This window comes from Meles meles, chromosome 13 (assembly GCF_922984935.1).
Source record: "Meles meles chromosome 13, mMelMel3.1 paternal haplotype, whole genome shotgun sequence".
Classification (NCBI taxonomy): Eukaryota; Metazoa; Chordata; class Mammalia; order Carnivora; family Mustelidae; genus Meles; species Meles meles.
Window position 1 is genome coordinate 22411803 of NC_060078.1, and position 12537 is coordinate 22424339.

Below are 12537 nucleotides of genomic sequence, written 5' to 3' on the forward strand. Positions count from 1 at the left end.
CCTAATGAGCTTCATGTAAAGTCAGACAGAACTGATGACATGATCCTAATTCGTAGAAAGTCACCTATAACTGAGAAATAATTTACTGGACCCAGCTAAATCTAAATTGTAATCTACACATTTTACAGGCAGCTCCTAGATTTGACAATGATGGGCCATTCTTTTTCATGATCCCACTTTGGGTCCAGGACAACATAATCTTCAATGAAGGGGATAAGCACCAGAAAAAAATCTGAACTATACGTAAAAGGTCTAGGTTCGTTTCTATTAATTTGCTTTCAATTCTTCCTCCTTTAACTTAGACAAACTAGAAACACCACAGCCTGGGTAAAACTACAGCAGACTCCTTGTTTTCAAATGTTACCTTTCTATGCGAGTATTTTCTTTTTTTTCTTTTTTTATTTGACAGAGAGAGTTCACAAGTAGGCAGAGAAGTAGGCAGAGAGAGAGAGAGGAAGGGAAGCAGGTTCCCCGCCAAGCAGAGAGCCCGATGCGGGGCTCGATCCTAGGACCCCGGGATCATGACCCAAGCCAAAGGCAGAGGCCCCAACCCACTGAGCCACCCAGGTGCCCCATGCAAGTATTTTCTTTTTTTTTTTTTTTTAAGATTTTATTTATTTATTTGACAGAGATCATAAGTAGGCAGAGAGGCAGGCAGAGAGAGAGAGAGGGGGAAGCAGGCTCCCTGCCGAGCAGAGAGCCCGATGTGGGACTCGATCCCAGGACCCTGAGATCATGACCTGAGCCGAAGGCAGCGGCTTAAACCACTGAGCCACCCAGGCGCCCCCATGCAAGTATTTTCTTTAGGATACTATTTGGATTATACAACTGACAGTGTAACATAGTATTTAGACATCATCAGTCAACGTTTAACCTATTCATCAATTGACAGATAGAAGTGAACATTTCTTTGTTTCAATGACTGGACTCCTCTTAAGTTATTTTAAATGCACACTAATTTTGGGCACCTGGGTGGCTCAGTCAGTTAAGTGTCTGCCTTCCCCTCAGGGTCCTGGGATCTGGCCCCGTGTCAGGCTCCTTGCTCAACAGGAAGCCTGCTTCCCCCTTCACCCTTCCCCTCTGCTCCCCCCTTTACCCTTCCCCTCTGCTCCAGATCTGTCTCTCACTGTATCTATCTCTCTTAAATAAATAAATACAATCTTTAAAATAAATAATCACTAATTTAAATGTACATTAATTTAAGTATAATGATTCAGACAATATTTACATTTTGCAGTGAAAGATAATTTATAAAATTTCAGCTACTAAATAACTTTTAACATTCCAACAGTGATTATTGTTCTCACCACATGAGAATTCACTGCTGTGTGAATTAGATGTGTATTAGTAAGAACTTCCCTTTAAAAAAATCTATCCTACAGAGGTTCTGATAGCCCAAGCAAGGACTTAGAACCACGCAGAGCTTGATTCCAAGACCAGTTATTTCTGTGACCGAAGCAAGTTACATAACAAACTTCAGTTCAGGCTAAAGCCTCTAAACATGTGGATAACACTCTGGCATAGTGTTAGCATAACCCAGCCCCCTAAAATCTTTTTTTCCCCCCAGTCCTTCACCCCTACCTGTGTCATGTAGTACAAGCAGAATATAAAAGATCAGGAGGGAGACAAACCATAAGAGACTCTTAATCTCACCAAAGAAACTGAGGGTTGCCGGGGACAGGGGGTAGGGATAGTGTGGCTGGGTTATGGACATTGGGGAGGGTATGTGCTATGGTGAGTGCTGAGAAGTGTGTAAGATTGATGATTCCAGACTTGTACCACTGGGACAAATAATACATTATATGTTAGGGGCGCCTGGGTGGCTCAGTGGGTTGAGCCTCTGCCCTTGGCTCGGGTCATGATCTTGGGGTCCTGGGATCAAGACCCACATCAGGCTCTCTGCTCAGCAGGGAGCCTGCTTCCCCCTCTCTCTCTGCCTGCCTCTCTGCCTACTTGTGCTCTATCTGTCAAATAAATAAATAAAATCTTTAAAAAGAAAAAAAAAACAGGTAGGGGTGCCTGGGTGGCTCAGTTGGTTAAGCATCTGCCTGCAGCTCGGGTCATTGTCCCAGGGTCCTGGGATCGAGCCCCACATCAGGCTCCCTGCTGAGAGACTACTTTTCTCCCACCCTTTCCCCCTTCTTCCCTCTCATGCTCTCTTTCTCTCTTAAATAAATAAATAAAATCTCCAAAAAAAACAAAAAGAGTATGTAGATGGGCCTACAGGTCCTTTACATTACCAGTCCCCAGCATGGTGACAGGCACAATGTAGGTACACAGTACATTTTTATTAAATGAATAGATACTGGTAAAATATGATACGATTGATGAATTTTTCTAATAATATAAATACAAAAATTATAAAGCACTACCAAATCCTCTTTATCCATAAGCATACCTATTGAAAACAAACTTTTTCCATACTGAGTTTCAATAGAACACACATACACACAGAACTCTATCACCTTGTCAAAGGCAAATCAAGAGACAGAAAGACCACGAACCTGAAGAGTATGACGAAACTGTTCAATAGCTATAGAATGTTGCTGACAAAACTACAAAATCTTAAATAATATATTCAGACATTAATAATGTATAATTTAGACTAACATGGTCTTGCACTGATTATAATGGTAATTGATCAAGAACAAGAAAGGTTAGTAAGTTTTTTTTAAATGAACATATGAGTTTGAGAATTAAAAAATGTATCATGATAGGAACAGAGAGCACAGAGAACCAATCAGCTGACAAGTTTTATTCAATTGTTTCCTTATTCCTAAATGCCATGGAATGTGAACGGACAAAGGCTTACAACTCTTCTATGAGTTCTATCCATCCTCTTCCAGATGGAGGAAGCATGGAGATGGGGCAGCAGCTGCTTGTGCTCCTAGGGAGCTGACCTGCGTGGTTTCAGTGAAATGACTTGGCACAATCTCTAAAGGCTCAGGTTAGAAACAGTCCATTCACTCTCCTGTTCCTTATGAATATCAATAACAAAAGCAACAACTACAACTATATGGCCCTTCCTTCTGCCAAGCACCATTCTAATCCTAATTCACTGAAATCTCATCGCAACCCTGTGACAGAAGTATGTACTATTTTTATATTCATTTTGCAGGTGAAAAGACTGGGGCACTGAAAGGTTAAATAACTTCCCCAAGGTCACACTGGCTACCAGCGCTAGCACCTGAACTCAGACACTCTTACTCTACCGTCCATGCTCTTAGTCACTGGGTGATACTGCCTCTCATCTCCACCTCCCTCCCGTCCACTACCTACTCCACAAGCCCCAGTAGTAGGTGATATGATGCCACCGCTGCACTCAGGGGGCTCACAGTCTCCTGGGCGAGACATATGGGAGCTCATGATTATAGTGCAGAATATCAAGGATGCTGACAGACAAATTAGACTCTGTAGACATCTGGACTCCACATACTCAGCAAAGCAGGAAACAGAGTAGGCTCCCTTTATCTAATACAGGTCCACACAATCCTCTCCCTCAAAGGTCCAGTCACTTTAGTCCCAAACCTCCCCCTGCCTGGCATCTTGCATCATGGGTGCCATAGCTGCATTGAGAAGGCACTGAGAAGGCCTGTAAATGTCAGGAGGCACCAAGCATCTATAGCAAGAGGTAAGACTCAATTGTTTATGTCTCCTGAAATTCATCCTCAAATCTCTACATTGTTTCAATCCTAAAAGAGACCGCCAGATTTTTATTATAATAAACCCAGTGGTGGGGCACCTGGGTAGCTCAGTCGTTATGTGTCTGTCTTTGGCTCAGGTCATGATCGTGGGGTTCTGGGATTGAGCCCCACATCAGGCTCCCTGCTCTGCAGGGAGCCTGCTTCTCCCTCTTCCATTCCCTCTTCTGTGTCCCCTCTCTCACGGTGTCTCTCTCTGTCAAATAAATAAATAAAATCTTTTAAAAAACAAAACAGTAAACCCAGTGGTTAAATACAGATTCCAAATGGGGCCTATGACCCAAGATTAAGTGTAGACCCAACAGGTATGAGCCGTATGACCATAGGCAAGTTATTTATTCTCTTGAAGTCTTCATTTAGCTATTAAAAAAATAGGGATGAAAATAATGCCAGTCTCATAAAGAAGCTGTGAGGAAAAAATAGTAGAACAATCCACAGGACTCACCCCACACATCACTGGGTATACAGTAAGCACCTAAGACACTGCTAGGCTATAGCAACGTGTCTTTGAGGATGTGAAGTCCTGGTGTTGGTGACTGTCCATTTATTTTCAAAATTTAAAGGAGAAATTATTCAGATAAAACACTAAAATCTAGTGCAGGGATGGGGGGCACCTGGGTAGCACTGTCGGTTAAGCATCTGACTCTTGATTTTGGCTCAGGTCGTGATTGCATATGGTCGTGGGACTGAGCCGGGGCCAGCCTCCATGCTCAGCAGGGTGTCTGCTGGAGGTTCTCTCTCTCCCCTCTTCCTGTGTCCCTCCCCCTGTTCGTGTTCTCCCCTCCCCATCTCTCAAATAAATAAATCTTTCTAAAAAGTCTATTAACAGAGGAGAAGAAAACCAGACACACTGCTCATACTGCAGTGGGTTAGTTAGAGATATAACGCTTGTTATTTGAGGTTCCCAGTGTCTAGGAAGTAGCTGATCGCTTAGAAGATTCTCTGAATCAAGTCCATTTTGATACACAGCTGTGAAAACACTAATTACATATGCTGTTTTGTGTTGTATGTTAGAGCATGAGCTAGAGTTAGATGTTCCACGCTGGAACCTTAGATGTACCACTAGGCAGTACAGGAACAGCTTAATGGGCTCATGCCTCAGTTTCCTCATTTGTAAAACGGGGATGATAAAAATACTTTCTTTGTAGGGTTGTGTAAAGATTAAGTGAGCCTCTACTTACAAAGCAATTTAAAATCCTACCTGGTACATTTTAAGTGGTCAATAAATGTCCTGGGAGAAAAGACATGAATCCAGGAAATTTAATTATTCATCTTCCGCTTCAAGCCAGGAACTTGGCAGTTACACTAGAATCCGATCTCTCCCTCTCACATCCTACGTCCAGTCCACTGCCAAGTTCTGTTGAGTCTTCCCCTAAATATCTCTTGGATGCAACACCCCCTCTCCACTGTCAAGTCTCTGCCCTGGTTCAGCCCCTCAGCCTCTCTCACTCCTGAATCACCACCAGCACTTCCGGACGGCCGGCCCGCCGGCTGTCTGCGGCACGGCCACCCGAGGGATGGTTCTAAACCATGCAGCTGTTGGTTTCCCTGCCTACCACCACCATTCAAGTTGGTTCAAGTCCCTCTCCTTCAAGAGGGTGATTTCCAGCCCCAGACAAAGTCTTCAGGACCTGGCTTTGGGCTATTTTTCCTGCCTTACACGCCTGTCCTCTTTGCTCCTTATTTATGTTTTTTCTCACACACCCCGACGTTCCCTCTTACTTCCGCCACTTTGGGCATGGGGCTCCTGCTTGCCTATCTTGCTCACTCCTCCTCTAAGGTTCAGCTTCGCCAAGAACCTTCTCTGAACCCATTCGGGTTGAATTGGGAGTCTTCCCGTGGGCTCCTGTGGCTCCCTTTCCATATGTTATGTAGGGGGATTAATGGTGCTCAGATCTTTCTCCTCTCTCTGCAGAGAGTTACTAGACTGTTGCCTCTCTGGCTCCTTTAGCTTTGCCTCCACCACTGGATGCCATGCCAGACCCACAGAAGTCACCCAATAAACGTCTGCATGCTTCCAAAAATGAAGCTATGAATATCCATTCCTGTTTTACCACTGAGTAGCTGTAGGAGTCTGACACCAGTAATTAGAAAAGATATTAATCATAAAATTAACTGTCACTTTATCCCAGTATATATTATCCTATGTTGGTGATACGTATATGTATGTTTTTTCCTTTTTTAGTGTACATATCCTTAGATCACCTCAAAGTTGTTTGTTTGCTTTTTTATAGGGTATATACATACAAGCATACTGGTGAACATTAAGAAGACTATTGAATAAGTTAAGGTCAATTCTCATAACATCCCACATTACTGAAATGTACTTTATAGTTTACACGGACAGAAGGCAAAATGCGTAGGTAATTCCCCATCAGAGGCAATAAGGGAAGTGTGGGCCTGAGAGCATTTGTGACTTCTAGCCCTCATGAACCCATGGTAGTAGCTTGGGTCACCTACTGACCACCACGCGTGGGCCAGGACCTTGCTCAGTGCCGGGGATATAAAGAGTTCCTCTCTGCAACTTGCTCAGCCAGGGCATGGAGCCAATATGAACACACCCAAAGGCCTTCCATCTACCTTGGGCACGCCACCCATTCATGGCCAGCTTCAGCAGCCCATCAGGAGAAGAGAGGGAAGGGGAAAATCTATCAGAGAAGAGCAATGGGAAAGTCTGCATCAGGGAGATTCGTAATTGTAGTAAGAAGAAACTTTTAAACAAAATACGCATGAAAAGATTTTGGGATTATTTTTATCATTATTATAATTTTTTTTTGCTTTAAGTCAGAAAAACCGGTGATAAAAAGATTAAGGGTTGATCCATTCAGGTATATCCTTTAACAAGTAGGAAGATCTTTTTCTTGACACTAAACTTGTTATAGCAAGAATAAAACACATCCTTATTAAAATGAAAGTCATTATAAATTCCTAGAAGTTTCCTATTTTTTGATTGGTAATCACTTATTCATGGTTATCCACATTCTTAACAGACCAAAGGTGGGTTAAAAAAAAAAAAAACACTGATGAAATGTGAATGCAGTGTTGATTTTATGCATGTATTATGATTTGATTATAATACTTAGTAATATCCCATACTGTGTGATGTCATGCCATATGGACAGAATCAGGAAAGGTTCACCCTGAGCTTGCTCAGACCTGAACAGCATGGGTACCAAGAACCAAATTCCTTATTTTACAAATTAGATACTCTTTATGTTTTTCTTAAGCTTTCCTATTTTGTGATTTTAGGAGACTACTCACTATTACTTTAATGTAATTAAAAGGTCCTACAGGATATTCTACATATGAGTGACAGCAACGAATCCCATAATAACCTGCAAAGTATATAAAAGCAGCTTTTCCAATTGACATGGGACCTATAATACGGAGCAAAGTAACCCAAGACCTTAATTAGGATCTTTAGGAAAAAAAAGAAAAAGGAAAGCCCAAGTCAAAACAATTCACTTTATAGAGAGTAAGTGGTAGATTTGCTCTACAACAGAAAAAAGAATCTAGATTATGTCTTCAAAGTCACACAATCTTGACTTTATATTTTGAAAGTAGTCCCTGAAATCACTAGACAGGGAATATTTAAATCTCCCAAAATACATGTATCTTTGAGAGGGAATATACATATCATACTATGTCATGAATCTAGCAGTACAACAGCAATGAAAGTGTTATCCCCGAGCCACTTTCTGGATCAACTCTGTGACTGTCCTGAGAACAAAACATTAAAACACATTGACATAGCGATATTGATATTTCTCCATGTTCCCTTCTGGTTGCTAAGAGATTTACATTAGACAGACTCTGTTGTACTCATAACAAAGCACTTTGGTCCACAAAGCATTTGCTTCAGCTCCGTGAGTCCAGAAGCTCCCTTTGCCTTACTCCTTTCCGATTTTGCTTCCAAGTCAAACAGGGGCCCAGGGCCCAAGGCAGCAGGCCTGTCATCACCACAGGAAACGGTGCTGCATGAGGCTGGCTCAGCCAACAACTCTTACAGAGTGTGAACGGCAACGGTGACGTTGTATCTTTATACAAATACACCTACCCTCCCCCATGGTTCTTAGAAGCCAGTGTGCCACTGTGGGAGTGGGCAAAGATGGGCGGAGAGGGGGCACTCGACAGTGACCTACCCACAGACAACCTGGCACGGTACAATTCGACCAGAACCTAGCCAAATTTGGCAATTCCATAACTCTGCTGTGCAAGGCTTTGAAACATGCACCCTGAGTCTGTACTTTTGTGAAAACGCAGTCAAGAAGTTTATTTACAAGAATATTGAAGGGGGAATGTTCTATATTTACCACCTTGCAGCAAAGCAACTGTAGCCCTCCAAACCCGATCTCGTCAAATCTGCCACGTAACAAAAGGCACAGAGGCTCCTTTTCCAGATCCTAACCCTGAAGAAAATGGCAAAGGCCCCAAAAATATACCCCATCACCCCTGAGGAGAGGTACATGTGGTGGATGAAATCTGCATGTCATTTACAAAGCACATGCATCACTGCTCAGAGCAAATTAAGATTATCTTTCCCTTGGGAATTCTCACAAAGAGACATAAAAATGCTTTATGACCCGACTTTCGTATTCAGATCACAGAGTTTTAGTCAATTTTTATTAATTGCCATGGAGGGAAAGTGCTTTGGGCCCTCACTCCCCACAGGGTACCTAGGAGTCATATTTAAGGGCACAGCCACTAAACACTCAGTAAGTACTTTCAGGTGGTAATAAAACACCACTGACCTAGAATATTCCTCCTCCTCCCCACCACCGCCACCTTAGAATATCAGCTGGGGAGGATCCATGCCTAAGCTTTAATCAGAAGCAATCAGCTAGGAAGGCTTCAGGTCCCTGCTGGGCCACGGGAATTCCTGCATTCAGGATGAGCCCTCTCCCCCAGCCGAGAAAAACAAACCTCAGTGATTTTAGCTTCATGTAACAAAAGAAAGTTATTTCTGGCAGCTTATTTCCATTGCACCAGCTAACTAGGAGCACCTTACAGAAATAAGAGGCAAGAGGAAAGAAAGAAGGTGGGGGGGGGGGCGAAGCGAAGCAGGAAATGACTTTTCTGCTCCGTCTTTAAGGTCACAGATCTGCCCGCGAAACGCACACAAGTGACAGTAGTTCTAGCACCAAACGCTCCTTTTCCACGAGCAAGACCTCTAACAAGTCCAAAAACCGGCTCTCCGGCCTCTCCCTCAAACTCAAGTCCCCCAAGTCCGTTTAACCTTGACGGGGCCAGGAAGAAAGTACTTTTAACTCCCTGGCAACACCTTTCTGTGTCATGCCGGCGTGCCCCAGCCCCTGCGAGCAGGAGGCGCACCTTCCGCATCAGCCCTGCAATCACCCCCACCCGGCATGCAGCCGTCCCCCTGCCTCGCCTGTCCTGCGGCCGGGGTCCACCGGTGGGCTTCATCATCTGTTCCCAATTTATCCCCTACACAGCCAGTGAAAACAGCCCTTCATGCCTCCAACAGACGCCAGGAGGAGATTAAAACAAAAAGAAGCCAGGCAAGATAAATGCTCTGGCAGAGACCACTACCTTTTTCTTCCGATCCCGGGACCGTTTGCGGTGTTTCCTTTTTTTCTCAGTCTCTTCTTCAGCATTGATTTCTAAATCCCTGTTTTTCTTTAACTGGGAGGCTGCATGAGCCATAATGCATTTAAAAAGAGCTTCTCAAGCACGCAGGGCTTCCTCGTAGAAGGTGATCTCCTCAGGCACCTTTAGCCAGGCTTACGGCAGCATTCCAATCACTGGAGAGAAACCTTTGACCAGAAGCAGGAAGACATGCAAAATGCAAAAGATGCTGTAGAAGCTGAAGCTTTTAAAAACCCCAAAGACGGTTCCCAGACTTCATCCTCCACCTTCCTGCACCTGAACCTTTACACGAGAGTGCGGCCATCGTAATGCATTTATCGTAGTGAGAAAGACAGCTGGGACAGAGGAAGCTGTATTATGGCTGTGTCCCCTGCCACCAGCTGGAAGTGTCTAAGTGATTCCTCGGAAGGGGGAATGCTGCAAAGGATGCTTCTCTGAAGGGAAAAAATCCAGAGTCACCACACATGCAGGAGCGAAAATCCAGTACTAATTCTGAAAACCTATTTTAGAATCCTTCGAAAAAAAGACAGGGCTGCAATTTATACATCACCACTAGTTCTGCACCGAGCATAATTTAACCCGTAATAGAATGGAGCCGTTCCTACTTGAGTTTTAACTGCTGATGGGGACAAAACACATAAAATAAGATTTCACAAAATGCACTACATTTCGCTATGGAGATCCTGACCACATTACAGGGGAAAACAATGCATGCATTGCTGGTCTCAACAGTGCATCCTTTATGCTGAACTATGGGCCTAAATGCATTTTGTGGGAGAGGACTACAGAAGGGCCTGTTGTCTTTTAAAAACAACACGCTGATTACAACACATCATACAGAAAGACGTGAGCATGTTGGTGTGTGGAACAGATGCCCGATTCAGAGGAGTTCCCCAGGACTCTCCTCTCATGTGGTCCATGGGTCGGAGGATGGGCAATCTGGGCAGAGATCAGGGTTTCGGAGACACTGACATGGAGATCTGGCTTTCATGTTAGGGTTTGCCTCAATCACCTTACTATTTCTGCCACCTGAGTCCTTGCTGACTGCAGCCTCTGAATATTCATGATGTGAAGTGAAGCAGCAGTGGTTCTCCGGGCCTGCTGAGGTGGCTTCTGCCAAGGTAGCTTCTGCCAGGACACACACCGGAAGAAACGGCCTAAGTCAGGAATCATGTATACACACAGGAGATTCACACGGGTTTAGCAAGAAATGGCTGAATTGAATGGTACACTGGAGGGACCTAAAACACTTGAGCCCTGGTAGGAAACCCTAAATGCACCAGGAAAATGAGCAGGGTCAGTGGCGGTTGGAATGGGGGGCGGTGCAGATGGAGATAATGTTCCACTGGAAAGACTTAGTATGTTTGCTTCCAGTACCATGAGGCCGTGTGCTTCTTCCAATTCAAGAAGTCTGGAACTTTAGAGATTGGTCCTTTTGGTTTTGCAGGGCTGACGGCTAATGCACGTGAGAGCTGGAGCACAAAGGCCAAAGGCGCCGCTTGAAGAGCTGGCTGGCGTTCTCTGGAGCGGATGTTCGACTGCTTAATAAAGAACTTCCAGGGTGAGCTCCTGCAAACAACAGCCACTCACTACATCTCGGACTTGGAGATCAAAAATCTTCCTCCCCATCCTCCTGTAGGGGGCTTCTTGACCCTCTGGTGGGCAGTGATAGGCAATGGGAAGAGAAAGTTGGCGGGCGCATGGCTTTCCAGCCCTGCTGTGAGTAGATGGCACACTCCTCTCCCTGTGACTCCCTGTGAACCGCTTGAAAATCGCGTGGGTCAAACCATTTCCAGAGGCCTACTGCGTGCGCTGGCGGCCTACTGCATGCACTGATGTTCATGGGCTGTTTCCCCACACAAACCATGTCCAGGAAGAAAGATGTCTGGAAAGGTTCTCCCTTGCCTACCAAACCATCGGCTGACAAAACAGAGGAGAAAATGAAGGAGGGGAATGAAATGAGACTTGGATCCAAAAGTGATAAACCACACTTGGATCTTAGTAATAAAAATAAGTGAATGAAATGAGACTTGGATCCAAAAGTCATAAACCACACTTGGATCTTAGTAATAAAAATAAGTGGCTTTTCTACCAGAATAATTTTTTTATTGTAATAGGAATAGGTGGGATGGAGGAAAAAAAATAAAAATTAGAACTTTTGTATAGTCTCTCCTTACATAAAATATCCTGTACTTTTGAGGAAAATTCATACAATTTTCTTTCCTTATTTTCAGCAAGTTGAAGAGAACAGCCAGCTACAGAACTGGCTGGTTTCCCACCAGTTCCTGGACCTTTTTTTCTTCCTTTATAGACACTAATGATACTTTAAAATATATTTATAAGTATCCCTGATCAGAGTAACCTCTTTGGCTGGGGTTATAAAGCTACACCTTCCCATTGATCTCTATCAGCCAAAGCCTTGTTGGAAATTAGGAAAACAGGCCACAGGTGTTTTTTAAAACTAGAATCATTCTTTGTTTCCCCCAAATTACTCAGAAGTTGAGAATCCATCACAACTTTAAGGCTGCCATAACATACATTTTGTGCTATGCTGGATTTTGGAGTATCTCATTAAGTTGTTAACCCATCAAAAATAAATTCTAAGGCTTGTTTAGATTTTCTTTCTTACAGAATATGTGGGCTTTTGTCTTCCATTTCTAAGCCAGAAGAACTTTAAACAGCAATACCACCAAGGAAAGCAGCCCTGTGGGTCTGTGATTTTGACTGTTATACTGCTAATGTCTTAGTTCTTTTCTCCCTGCCCAGCCTACACCCTGACAGGTGACTCTCCAGCTTCTTGTGCCCTTATTCTCCACACGAAGGCATTTATGCATGACAGCCACAAATACTAGGTGTTTTCCTTCCCAACCTGAATTGACAGAGTTCTATCAATAATTCTAGAAAGCAAGCTATTTATAAGAGCTGAAAATGAAACACGAAAAGAACTTTTAAAAACTTGAGTCTCTGGTTGAAGATTCATAAAACTTTTCCACTTAAGTTTCAAGAGTTTGCTCTCTTCTACAAGGTTACAGAATGCAGGAGTCTTCCAATGAAAACAGAGGGCACAGCGGGTACAAGAGTGTGTCTCTGAGCAGGGTGGCCAGTGTCTGAGAACAGGAAGGAAATGCAGGATTCAGTTGTATCAATTACCACCCACATACAGGGGAACTGCTGCAGTCCCACTCCTTGACATTGGCCTTGAGGACATACTAGACAGAACTTACACAGG

The 12537-nt window shown here is 43.8% G+C and overlaps 1 protein-coding gene across 4 annotated transcripts in view; it reads right to left on the minus strand.

Moving 5' to 3' along the window:
* The window catches only part of ANK3 (ankyrin 3), a 687858-nt gene that overhangs the window by 334883 nt on the left and 340438 nt on the right, over nt 1-12537 (minus strand). For 2 of the 4 annotated variants that reach the window (XM_046026934.1, XM_046026932.1), the window contains exon 1: nt 9252-9789. The exons of 1 other annotated variant lie outside the window; for it this stretch is intronic. In XM_046026934.1, coding sequence (XP_045882890.1) covers nt 9252-9365 — 114 coding nt within the window. In that variant the 5' untranslated portion in view covers nt 9366-9789. Of the gene's footprint in view, nt 1-9251; nt 9790-12537 lie in introns of those variants that run through there. One more of the 4 variants, XM_046026935.1, reaches the window with a different exon arrangement.